At 49.5% G+C, this 13,856-nt stretch overlaps 1 protein-coding gene across 1 annotated transcript; it reads right to left on the bottom strand.

Annotated features, from left to right (window-relative positions):
* Nucleotides 1-6,500: 6,500 nt before the first annotated feature.
* CLAFUR5_02029 (uncharacterized protein) lies at nucleotides 6,501-8,165 on the bottom strand (the record flags this gene model as incomplete). Its single annotated transcript, XM_047901177.1, has 1 exon — nucleotides 6,501-8,165. One exon carries the CDS (start codon nucleotides 8,163-8,165, stop codon nucleotides 6,501-6,503), a length of 1,665 nt encoding a protein of 554 aa, XP_047756865.1.
* Nucleotides 8,166-13,856: the final 5,691 nt, after the last annotated feature.

Below are 13,856 nucleotides of genomic sequence, written 5' to 3'. Positions count from 1 at the left end.
ATACGCTTCTCGGCTACTACGAGCTTAGTCTCGGTCTCTACTAGCTTACTCTCCGCTATATTATACTACGTACGATATACCTTCTTTATATCTTTAGCCCTCGTAAGCTCGTCTAGGTCGATAATAATAGTATTATCGCGCTTAGCGAGCTCCTCCTTTAGTCGTGTAACCTTCTCTTCTAGGGACTGTCTAGTCGCCTATTCCGTATCGATTATATCCTCGAGTCGGTCTATTTAGTCCTTAGTATCTTACGCCTTACGGAGGTTAATACGTTTAGCTATATCGAGCGTAGTATTAAGTTTATACGTACGTCGGTAATCGGACTCGATATTATAGAGGATCTTATAGATCTACTAGGGATAGTTATTGACCGTCTTCTTGAACTTATCTATATTTAACCCGTTTAACGAGTCGAAGGCTTCCTAGAAGTTATCGATAGTAACCCTCCTCTTCCTTAGTGCCTTAGTACCCTTATCTTCTGTCTTATCCTCGATAAACTACGCCCTATATAGGTTAGCTAAGTTCAGCTCTATCTCGACCTCCTCTTCCTTAATCGCCTTAAGTTAGTCGAACACCTTCTTATACTACTTATAGTACTAGTTATTCTTATCGAGGAGCCTGTTTACGATATCCTCCTTACGTCCTTAAGTCTATATTACCGGGTTCGCGCTATCGTTATCGGGTAGATTGGATAGTAGGGTAAAGAAGGATAATCTATTAAGGGACGCGCAATAAACGCGTCTATCGGTATTCTCTATACTTACGCCTAGTACGCCGGTACCGGTCTGTCTCGCTATTATTACTATATTAGCTATAATCTACTTTAAGGTACGACTTAGCGAGTACGATACCTAATCTTAGTACTTCCTCGTATACTATCGCGGTTTCTCTATAATCTCCTAAATATAGCTTCTCGTATCTCTCTATACGTTAGTAACGATCTATTCGAAGTGTTATAAGTAGGTATAAGTACGTAGTCGGGTAAGATATAAGTCGAATAGATACTCTATCTAAGGGAGGCGCGGAGGGCGCGAGAGTTATATACGGGCGCTAAGCCGCTAGTCGGATTAGTTAGCGGGCGCGAGGTCTAGGTACGTACCCGCGGGGTTAACTAAATATATACCGGTACTATAATACGTAGGCCGCGGAGATGTTTACGATATCGATCTCTAGTTCTAGTTTAATAACTCGTTACTTTTATTTCGTATATTAGTACAGTCACTTTAACATCTTAACGCCGTCTACCGGTAACGGTTATTAAGTATATATACGGAAGTTATCCTCTTCGTCCTCGAACGTCGTATAGAACTATAGTTAGGGTATATACTTAGGTAACGATAGCGTAGGAGCGGTAACTTCGTCGGTATTATCTTCTACTATCGGTAGTTAATAACTACCTAATAGTACTAGCGTAGCTAGATAGTTAATAGACTATACTATTAGGTACTTATTAGACCTCTAGTTTACCTTATAGGTACGGCATTTTAAATAATTCATTATTATAATACCCTTCTCCTATTATATCTCTAGTTCGTAGTCTACGAACTAACTAGAGCCGAGCACGATATTATACTCTAGTGATTCTACTAAATAGTAGCTAAGGATCTCGACGTAGCCGCCGATATTAAAAGGAAAGTACGTAGACTCGGTAATAAGCTCGTTAGCGGAGCCGCTATTAGCTAGTCCTAATTAAAGAGGTTCTTCCTAGAGTCGAGGAAGATTATATATACGAGCGTATATAGAATTTATATACTAAAAGGTAGCTCTATAATTAAGGAAGGTAAGAGCTTAATTACTATCTATACTACTAAGTATTATAAGGTAAGGGGACACTCTCGGCCTTAGTACCCCTTATATAATAGGCGGTGTTAGAGAGCTTACTAATATATATAAAGCGTACTCTAGTTCTTATATTACCGTATCTCGCTATATTTCCTTCTTAGTATTATATTCGTAAGTAGGACTAACGGTTATCGTACTTAAGCGTTAGTCTAGCTATTTCCCTATTACTAAGGGTTAGCCGGTGTCTATATTATAGAGCTAGTATTCGCGCGCGGCGGAGGGCGCTTATACTACTTAATAGGGTAGTCTAGCGAGTATAAGTTATAGTCTATACGGCGGTAGCGGACATAACCGCCTACTACGATAATACTAGCCTTCTCCTTAGGCTCGAGCTTCTTAAGTTTCTTAAATTCGCGTAGTATCTAAGCGTATAGCTTAAGGCCTAAACCTTAGGCTACGCCGGGCGCGGTAGGTATAGTACCGTTACTACCGCTATTACTACCGCTAGTACTACGAGGTAGTCGTAGTATAGCTAGGGTCTTTGACTTTAGGCGCTCGAACTTAGCTTCGAGCTTATAGTATAGGTCGACTAAGTCTTCGCGGTCCTTAGTCTCTATAGGCAGTGCCTCTATATATTTATAGTTAAGCTTACCCTCGAGTAGGCGGTGATTAGTCTTAGCTAATAGGTCGTATAAGTTACGCTATTTGTCGTACTTAGCGATAAAGATAGAAAATGACTCGTTCTTACCCTACTATAAGACCTAGAGCTTCTAGAAGGCCTTACCTACGACGTCCTTCTTACTATACCGATCGATAAGGAATTAGATCATCCTATCGATAGACTTAAAGGGGTTAACGTAATTGCGCTTAGTACGCTTAGAGGGTACTCGCGGATTATATAGCTAGTACGGGTACCCGTCGAGGTAGTTAAGGATATAGCGTAGTCCGTCCTCGATAGTCTAGAACTATATTACGGACAGCTTAATCTCTAGCTAATCGAGCTAACGGTCAAAGTTAATATTCTTATTATCGAACTTACTTTCTAGGTCCTTAACTAACTTATTAGTATATATAATATTAACGGAGGGTTCGATAGTAGTGAACTAGCTAACGGCGGTATTACTAGTTACCCTAGAAGTACTACTAGGTATACCCTAGCGTTCTCGTCGTAAGGAGTTACGGCGTAGGTAACGGCGTAGTCGACTATTATCTCTACCCTTATCGTTATTAGAGTTGTCTCCGTCGTTATCGCTACTACCTCTACTACCTCCTCGTCGGGTACCTCTACCTATACGGTCCTACTAAGTAGGAGGCGTAGGTAATCGTAAAACACCGTTACGACGAGGGGAGTAGACGCGGACCTAACGACTATAGTCATTATTATTATTATCGTTAGTACCGCTAGTATCGCTAGTACCGTTCGTATCCTTAGCTACTAGCTAAGCCTTTAGCTCTACTACCTCCTTATTTAAAGCCTAATTACGCTTAGATAGGGCTTTAATGTCCGTAGGTAATATACCTACCTACGACTCCTCGACCTATCTAAAGAGCGTATCGTTATCCTATTAGAGGCGCTAATTAGCTTCCTTAAGGTCTTATATCTAACTCTAATACTTCTAGTATTTGTTAAAGTAGAATATAAAGAGGCCCTTAACATCCTTATCCTTTTCGAGTTAACTAAGACTCTCGGATACGATATTACGTTCCTTCTTTATATCGGCGTACTTACGCTATATAACCTTATTAGCCTTCTTTAGAGACTCGACCTAGTCAAAAAGTATAATAAAGTCTGACTATATCTAGCGAACGAGGTGAAATATAATCTCCGGGTATACTATAGTACGAGTCGCGAACTCGGCTAGGCTCTTAATAGTAGTATACTCTAAGGCAATTACCTACTCCTTAGGTTAGCGTATATTATTAGTTTTACTATCTTATATAGATATATTATCTCTTAACTCTATAATCTTATACACCTTAATTCCTCCTTCTTCTAAGATCTATTCTTCGTCGAGGAATTGTACAAAGTTAATAGGGTCGGAGGTTAAGACAAATTACTCTTCTTTAGGTAGTAGGTCCTTCTCGATCTCTTATTATTTGGCGGCGAATACGTTCGAGTCGTCGTCGGAAGGGAAGGTACCTAGGGCGGTATCGATACCTAGGTTATCGAGTGTCTACGTTTTAGTAGATACGGTTAGGAAAAGCTTAGCGCGTACGAGCGACTAACGCTTATACTTACTAAGATCTAGATAAAGAGGTTACTTAAGTAAGAGTACCCCGTTAGTAGTACTACCGGGTATAGCTATATTATACTATTACGTAGTAGATAAGACTGCTCTCTTAGTAGGTATATAAGGGCCCTATAAGAGAAGGGAGGCGCGCGTTTTACGTAAAGGAGAGAGGTAATCTATTAACTTAACTAATACGCTTGTTTACGCGACTATAGTTATTGTTAATACGCCTATACGCGCGACTCGACGGTTAGTAACTATAGTAAATTTGACCTACCTTAACGCGTACTTTACTAGTAAGATTTGATTATAACTACTAGCCTAACTAGATAGGCCACTTATAGGACCGAATAAACTATTACGGGTAGTAATCTATAAGACGATAGTATAGGGTTGCCGTAAAATAAGCGTTGTTTAGTAAGGCTACGAAAGAGAAGCGCGAAGCGCGTAAGATATATAAGGAAGCGCTAAGGCGCTAGTACGCGGGGGTACGGGTTCCCCGCGGGGAAGAGCCGCGGCGCGACGTTACGGTAGTAGTAAACCGTAATAACTAGGACACCTATAACTTCGACGAGAGAGGGTTTATAATAGGTGTTATTATATCTTAGAGCGTCGTTACGGGTTTAGAAAGGCGTAGTAGAAAGAGGTAGATCGTTTAATAGGGTAATAGAGAGGGAGTAGAGAGATAGCGTATTAGATAGCTCTTATACGAAGCAAGATTAGTAAGCTACGTAAGTCTAACGAGGCCCTTATATAGCGGAAAGTACGAAAGCGTAGGTACATTTAGTCTAGAGGGTCTCTAACCTTTAATAAGGCGTCGTAATTAATACCTCTAGAGGATACTAGGAGGTAGGAAGTAAGTAGAGAGTCGCTAGATAGTGTTCGGCTAGTACTAAGGCTACGACGCTATAAGCGATATAGCGAGTCGGGGTATAATGTACGTACCTATTAAGTAGACTTACTAGATAGCGAAGAATCTAAAGGGGAATTATCCTTCTAGTAACGATTCTATAGGATATCGTCGTATTAAGATACCGTCGTAATTTAAGTAGAAGTAGTATAGTTCTTAGTAAAAGTAGCCCGCTCGGTAGTATAGCCCGCTCGGTAGTATAGCCCGCTCGGTAGTAAAGTACGTTAGTCTATATAGGTATAAGTATAGACGTAGACGTAGGCGTATATATACGGCTTAGGGCTAGAACTTACCTCGACTACGACGTTCTTACTAAAGTCGAGTTACTTAGGTATAGTCGTATAGGTATTAGTATATATATTCGCGTAGTTAGAGGATTCGTATAGAGATTAATATAGAGATAGGCGTACGCGTAAAGAGAGGCTATTAGAAGATATAGAGCTATAGTAATAATACTAAGCCTCTAGGTTAGTAGGTAGATAGGAATAGAAATAGAGATAAGGATATAGTATAGGGTATAGGATACGTATAAAGGTTAGTATAGGTTTTAGCTACTAATTTAATATCTAAAAAATTAATATAGAAGCCGCGCGCTAGTACGCTAGCGCGGCGCTAACGGCTCTCGGTAAGGGCTCTAACGGCTTTTCTTAGCAAATAATTAATGCAATTTAATAGCGGCGCCGGATCTACTTTAGCGCCGGCGTACAAGCTACGTTATAGCGGATAACCTTTAGCGTTGGTCAACCGCGCTACGTACACGGCATGTACGGCATGTGGATCACTTGCAGAACTCTCACCAGCAGACTGCAATACTCGCTGGAAGATCGATACACCACCGACAGAAAGTCAGGGCGCGCGCGCCGAAGCGAAGCGTGCGAAGCTGTAGTCCTCCTGCTCAACATCGAAACGGCGGACTCAGGCCAGGGACGAGCAAAACGGTGAGAGCTCAGGCTGGGCCCAACGACGGTGCTGAAAGCCTGAACCTGAAACTCTGTGGGCGAGCACGGTAGGTATCTGCGCATTGTGCATATAGGAAAATGTAGCCGAAAGGATTTCGTGGATTAGAAGAGCCTAATTGGCAATTCAGGCAGAAAGTTGAGTTGCTGTAAGAGTCGCTGCACGCTAAGGAGAGACCGGCCTCTTGATGAACCTGCGTGCCTAACGTGATAGAAGTGTCTGACCCAATGCAGGGAACTATTGGCCACAATATTGGAATATCGAAGTATACATTCGTGATCGTGAGATCCTGCATCCTACTATGGCAAAAAATCACAAAAACGCCCCGCCGGTGTAGGAAACAAATGCCAGATGTTGGGGGGGTATCTCAGCGCGTAGAAAATGATCAATACAACAGCTCCAGTCTTTCTTGCGCCTTGCTCTCCAACTCGCTGGAAAGGGTATCATCAGTAGTGTGAAAATCCAACATGTACAGATTTGTGCAGCTTCCGTCTCGCGGTGCGAGACTGTGGTGCGGATTCCGCCTTGCTTCCATCTTCCTTAATGAGCATAGTGATTGTCATGCTCAGTGCTATTACAGTCCCCCAATGTTTTCAACAAGCCTTGCAGCTGCGGAACTCTCATCGACTCTCGCGATGCTGTCCAGGCGGTCCAGGCGGCGCTGGAGGCCCTGGTCTTCGTTGATCATAAGGATTCCATGGTCCAGTCTGTGGCGCCAGCTGAATGAGCGGCCCCGGAGGAGGTGGTGGAGGAGGTAGGGTGTTGCGATTACTAGGCGCTGGTAGTAGAGTGCTAGGTTGATGCATAGCGGGTGGCTGAGATTGCGGAGCCAGAGGCTGAGCGTAGTTCTGCGGCGGGTAGCCTTGCTGATAAGGCTGCCTAGGTGCCGGATTCTGCGCTTGTGGAGGAGGCAGTGAGACAGTCGACGTCCTGCGGCGGACATTCCGACCATCATCTGGGCTCCTACCTCCTTGCTCATGAGCGGCCGCGTATCCTGTGCTTCCTGATGCGCTGTAGCCAGCCAACGACGAGCTTCTTCGATGGCGTGGGGACGGAGGTCGTGGGAAGTGGCGGTCTCCACCAGGTGACTGCAGAACAACACCCGCCAGATAATCTCTCTCACGCTTGTAAAAATCTGCATCCTCGGCCATCTCCTTCATCTGCTGCTCCAGCCTCGAGATCATTGTCGAAGCCTCCTTCTCCTTCTCTTTGCGCCGCTGCCTGAATCGAGCACTGGCACCAGCATTGCGCCTTCTCTTTTCGTCGGCGACTCGCGAAGCCGCCTGTACATCGACTGGAAGTTGCACTGTGCCTGATGTAGTCTCCAGAGTCATCATTTGGTATACATTCTGCCCCCCAGAAGACGAGATAGGCACTCCAAATGGTCGTTGTCGCTCGTGTCCACCTGAGCTCGATGATTCGTGGTTAGCAGAGTAGGCGGCGGACAATGTTGGCATTGAGGTCGAGGATGAAAGCGCATTGGGAGAGCCCGGACCTTGCTGACTGTGGCCCGAGTAGGATGAGATTGGGCTAGTGCTTTCAGACACAAGTCTTTGACCACGAGCCCCGCCAATACTAGTCCGTCGCGAGGCTGGCACTGGTGGTGTTGGGGCGGAAGAAGCATAACTTGTTCTTGCTCCTGCTGGTGGCGTAGGTAGAGGCGGCACGCCAGATGTTCCTGGTTCGATAGCGTAGGCTCTGCTCCGTGGAGAAACTGCGCAAGGCGCTTGCTGTGCACTGTACGTCGCTGAAGTTGGTGCATTGAGCTGGTTGAGGCTTGCAGCACGCTGCAGTGAAGGCGACCTTGGAGTCAAAATCCTGCGTGGAGGCCTCTCGCCATAAGAACCGGGCAGATTCATAGACGTCGGAGTAGGCGTTGCTCTTGAAGGGTGGAACGAAGGGTCGCTAGTCGCCAGTGGAGGAAGCCTGGCAGATGAAGAGCTGGGCGAGTCCAAGTGCGAGGCTTTTCGTCTCCGTGCTTGGGAACTCTCTTCGGGTTCAGCTGGGTTCAGCATGGAGGACAATCCCGCCAACCTCGAGGCCGGAGGAAATCTCCCACCTTGAGCACTGAGCGCCTGTGGTAACGGCGGCAGTTCCATTGCACGGCCATTTCCTGACGGTTGCCGATACAAAGTCGGCGATGGTGCACTGGTCGAATGTGCGGGTGGGGGTCTTGCATACTGATCGAGCGGTGCAGGTGAGCTCTGATATCGAGGTGGGATCGCTTCGTTGCTACTTGTAATCAAACTATCCCGAGGGGCGTGGTCATGAGGCCGATCTGACATGAACCCTTTTCCTGAGTTTCCAGCCTGGTCCCGTTGTGAGGACCATGGACGTTGCTGCTCTGCCGTTGGAGGTTCCGGGCTGCCTCGTCGGCCAGACCAGATATGACTGTCGAACCTGGGTTTCGGGCTGCGGTACTGATCGAGCTTCGCTAGACCGTCGTACTCAACAGGCTCCCGATAGTGACTGTGGTTGTAACGATGGATGTCGGTGGCAGCCACGTTGGCTGATGACGTGGGACGTCGAGACGCCCCGAGTGAGCAATAGACTGTAGTGTGTGTGTGTGTGTGTGTGTGAGGCGGATGGGCCGGTATTGGAGGATCTCGCTGCCTTGACTAGAGCTGAGCACGCGCGAGGATGCTCATAGCGGAAAGCCACGTACAGCCAGCAGAGGAGAGAGCACACGGCGGGCTGGATGGATGAAGGTGTCGACGAACGACGCTGAGTTGTTGGCTTGTTGCTGCGACGAGTGAGCTGATACAATACGAGCTGTCAGATGGTCCGGAGCCTATTAGGTCAAAGGAATGGGTTTGACAGGCGAGAGTGGTCTGCCCGCGCCCAGGGACATGACCAGTGATATAGAAGCGGGCGGTGTGATGACAACAGAGAGCGAACAGACCTCCTGGCCGCCGCTTGTGGCAGCAGCGACATTTCTGGCAGCGCAGTCGAGTCCAGCTGCTAGTGTGCCCTGGTGCCCTGCGATGCATCATCGCGCGCAGACAGGACAGCAGGGCCTCCAGACCGACTCGAAAGGCACCGAGCTCAGCAGGCCGGGGTGGGCAGCGGTCGCTGGGCTGGGCTGCACAGGTGCCGTTGATGGTGCCAGCACCAGCAGCGTGGCCCAGAAGGAAATGTGAGCTTGCCTTCCGCGGCAACCGGGATGCTCGCTAGACACAGAGTTGCAAGCCTGTTTGACTTGATGCGACACTAGCGCGGGCTCTCTTTTGATGAACAGGCCTGCAATCCTGCACACTGCACACTGCGTTCGCGCACCGCCCACGATCCTGCGCCTGCGTGTCTGCCGGGAGGCGGGCTGCACTCGGAGTCGCTGCACAGGCTTGGTCGTACGGGGTCGTCTGTTGGTACAGCAACAGCGACTGCCGCTACGTACATACATGTGGGCATGGCGTGGGTGGCACAAGCAGCCCAAGACGACATGCAGCCTCGCACCGATGGTGGCCGAATCCACGGCTCTGGCGCGCTGTTCCAGGTACGGCAGCCCTTCACAAGCACGACACATTTGCCGCGAGTGTGGCGGCAGTAGTGCAGAGCGCTAGCTTGTCTAGCACCGGCGTACCCAGCATCGCGGAAGAACGCAGCTCGAGCCACAAGTGACTTTTGCCTCGCAAGCTAGCCGGTCCGCATGCAAGCATCACCGCAGCCAGCAGCCAACAGCCAACAGCCAACAGTACATGTAATCATAAAAGTCACGTCGTGACGTTGGTTGTCACTAGCCTATAGTACTTGTGGTGCTGCCACCTGCAACCTGCACGACCTCCCGCTGTCCCGGCAGCCGCTGCAGCTTGTACGTCGGTGCATACTGCATGCGGACAGGACATGATAAGAAGGATGAACACGACGCCGTGTGCACGTATCGTGGCGGCGTTCCTGAGGTCCTGAGGGATTGCCTGCTGACATAGGTGGTGAGGAGGTAGGTTTGCGATTCAGTAGTAGGCATGCGCTCTGACGACCCTTCTCACACCTCCACTGCGGCATCTGGCGTCTGGCATCTGGCATCTGGCATCGATGCGGACCGCTCATCGGAGTGCATCTTGCGCAACCACTACAGAGATGCGCCGTGGATGCATCGATGCCGTTTCAGGCCACGCATCTCTCCGCAAAGAACGCATTGTACTGAAGTATCTGACGATGTCTCGTCATCAGCAATTATTATGGGAAGCAGCACTCGTCACTGACGTCCAGTGACTCCTTCGCTTGTTCTGCAGCTGCGCGGCGTACGCTTCGGCTCGTGACAGGCTTTCGAGCCATGGCGCTGCATCCGTTGGCTCGCTCGGGGTTGGGCATCAAATGTATGAGATACGCCGTTGCTGTCCGCCGTACTTGGTGCAGATCACGACGTTAGCATCCCCGTGAAGTCGCAATCATGCGCAAGATTGGCCCTTCGGACGGGTGCGGCGCTATCCATATGCCATATGGGTCATGCCTTACGACTCAGTGATGCTACTAACGTTTACTACGACGGTCCTTGCAACGCTGCTTGCGTTGGAACGCTGCGGGACTCTGTCGCAGGGTGAAGGGATGACCCGAGGCGATGGTTTGGCTGAAGCCCGGCCGGCGGGCATCTCATTCTCGTGCTCGTGGCGCTGGGAAGCTCGTTTCGCGACGGTTGACCGCGAGCTTGGTGCTGGGGTCCGCAGCATCACCGGCCGCAGGGACCCATGACTGCGTCAAAATTCGGTCACATGCCTTTGTGGCTGGCTGTCGTGCCCATGCCAGCTCATGGCAAGCTTGGAGCAAATGGAATGGAATTTGCAGCGCCCACTCATTGCATGGGGATTATCTATGCCGTGACGTGCGCCCTTCACATTGGACGACTGCAGCTTAGGCGCTCGACTTTATGCATGCAGACATGATGCAGTCGGTGGCCGCGCCACACCCCTCCACGTCGTCGCCATCTGTCGCTCACCCCTGTCATCACGTCCTCGTACTGCACTGCAACAGAGCCGTGCACCATGGCATGCTGCCGAGGCGGAGCGACGCGAAAAAGCAACGCACACCGCGATCATCGCTAGATCTCTGCTGTTGCCCGCGCACCAACAGAACTCTCGCGGTCGTCCTTCGAGAAGCCCGACGGAACCCCTTGCACGCAGCACATCCCGCCGTCAGCACGTGGGAGTGGAACTGTCTCAGGCCGGTCGCAACCTAATATCGCGAGGCCCACGATTGGCCGAGTGACAACCACATTAGCACGCGAGCGGGTCCATGACTTTTTAATCAATGCAGCTTGTTAGCCTGCAGAAGCATCGGAGTACAGTATCCCAAAGCTTACAAGGAGAAAGCCGTAGCTTTTCATCACGCCGGCCAAACGAAATTTGCGAGAGTGAAGCCATGTTCTGCCGAAGTCCTGTCGTTCTATTGATGTCGACATGAACAGGCTTGTTGTTGGGTATTATCGTCAATCTCGTCGAAGCGTGCGGAGCCCTTACAAGTTACCCAACCTGAAGGTATCGGATGGTCGCACAGCAGCGCAACTCTCTCTCACATTTTACGCACCGTTCGATATCTTGACTTGACCGCCACAAACGATCAAACGATCCGGCAGACGCTAAGGACAGCCACGCCATGTCATGGACTTCGCACGTGGAACAAGCCCGCCAGCGGTCCGTCTTACCCCCTTACGGTATGTGGCACTGCCTCCGGCTCAGCTTGCAAGTTCATTGATTACACGTTCGCGCCTACCAGCGTTTAGTTGCCCTCTTCAGGCACGTCTACGCCATCCCGTACTTTCGACCGACCGACACAGCGGTAGCCGTGTCGGTCCCCATGCACCCGCGAAGCGGGTGTTGGACAACCCAGTGATATTGGACACCTCAACGATATCAATGAGGTGTATTCAACTATCTACTGGCTATATCGTCCATACAGGCAAGCCATATTGGCATAATCTTCCGTCTCTCCACTGGATAAGCAGGTCTGTTGTATGTCCCCTTGATATAGCTCATAATCTTGCTTATCCGGTGTCTCAATTCACCTGTTCTTGCACGTGCTAGCTGGGCTTCAAGCTGCTTTACTGTGTTCTCTTCACGTTCTTGTATAGCAGCTCTTGCGTTGATAGCCTTCATGACACCTCCACGCTGAAGGTGTTGTCTCTTCTGAGTGTTGCGAGCATTGCGAGCGTTCTGGCGGACCGTGGTGTTGTTCAATTCAGCTACTGCTTCGGCGCCCTCAACGATAGCAATCTGGGCTCCACGGAAGAGTGGCTCTAGTCGCTGCTTAATAGACTCATCTATCAATAGATCAGCTATAAGCGCAGCAGTGTATCGACCGAAGGTCCTCACTGTTGTTGGAAGCTGCTTATCGTTGACAATCGGCTCCGGTGTTGAGACTCGTTTATTCGATCGAAGAGCAGCTAGGTCTTGCCTTGCACGAGCCAATATTGGCTCCGGATTGAAGGTCATTCGTGTACCCAGAATCACTAACACCCACAACCGTGTCGTCTTCAAGGTGTTGGTACCACGTATTCAGGTGCATCTTCCCTATCATGATGAGGAAGGCTGGAATCACATGCCCAGCTGCTGAGACAGCAACAACATCCGTACAGCTCTCACGGTTGTTGGCAGTAGGAAGTTCTTCCTCTTCGGATATTGCGTAAGAACATACTGGTTCTTCGCAACACCAATGCGGAAGCCAGTCTCGTCCATATTCCACATGTCCTCAGGCAATATGCCATGCTCTTGACAGGTCTCCCACAGCTTGCTGTACCACCATTCAAGGTCACCAATATCCCACGCCGCTGCTCTTGCTGCTTCCAATGGTTGTTGCTTCACCTTCTTCCATTCTAGATGTCGATTGAGCCATCGTTGTGGCCACTTCGAGCTCACAATTGGAGGTGATCTAGGTCCAGTATGGTATCGCTTGAGGATCGAATTTGCGCTGATCTGGACCATCCGGAGTCGCGCGGATACGCCTATCTTGTCACACCTCCTCAAGTAGGTTGCAAGAACAGCTTCTTGATCGTCTGTCAACACCGTGTGCGTACGCGGCCGTGTGCTGCGTGAGTTGTGACCGAGAAGTCGTCTTCTGAAGCGTTGGTAATCGACACCCCAGTTGGCGGCTACCTGCTTGACAGGACCTGGATTTGACGCGTCGCAGTACCACTGCACGGCCTCACTGATGAGCTCCTCTTCTTCACGATAGATGGAAGCAACCATGTTGATGAGATAACGCGTGTTGAATGGAAGATACGCGTGTTGGAAAGCGTGGTTTTATTGAGGTGTCCAATATCACTGGGTTGTCCAACACCCGCTTCGCGGGTGCATGGGGACCGACACGGCTAGCCTGTCTCCTCCACGTTTGTGGCTACATCCTCAAGCCACCTGCCACATTCGCCTATCGCGACAACGTGTTGAGATGAGGTCCGGATGGCGTCCTACACGTTCCGGCACAAGCAAGTCATTCCAAATGCAGCCACCACTCCGGTGCAATGCATGGACTAACTACGCAATCAACACGAGCTGTACAACGCCATGTGCGTTCGCATCGAGAGTAGATTGAGTGGTAATTGCTGTCTTACACCTTCGTCTCACAGGGCCACTTACGTCGATCATACCAGAGACCATGAGCCATCTGTATGCAGGGACGACCAACGTGGTGAATGTCGTGCATGGATTAAGCACCGTCGACGTCCGGAATGCACATACAACGCCTTCGAGCGCCGGAACGCCATCCTTCTCACCCCCCATTACCAGTGACGACAAGAACATTGGCGAGCTATTCGTCCTGTTGGACCAGGAGCGCGAAAGAGATGGCTGCTCGACGCTCGCAGACGTTGTATGACAGCATGTCGCGCCTTTGACGCTGTGAGATTGGTCGATCAGATCAAGTCCCTCGAGTCTGACCATGACAGTCTCGGCAGAGCTTTTTCGCAAACAGGTGAGACTCCCTCATGAGGGTCGTGGCAGCTCGGATGTGTGAAGCCTTCAAAGGAAGCGTCCACATAGCATCCAGCATGT

The sequence above is a fragment of the Fulvia fulva genome, chromosome 1 (genome assembly GCF_020509005.1).
Source record: "Fulvia fulva chromosome 1, complete sequence".
NCBI classification, from domain to species: Eukaryota; Fungi; Ascomycota; class Dothideomycetes; order Mycosphaerellales; family Mycosphaerellaceae; genus Fulvia; species Fulvia fulva.
The sequence above is the reverse complement of the archived record's forward strand: the minus strand, read 5'-3'. Positions and strand labels throughout refer to the sequence as shown.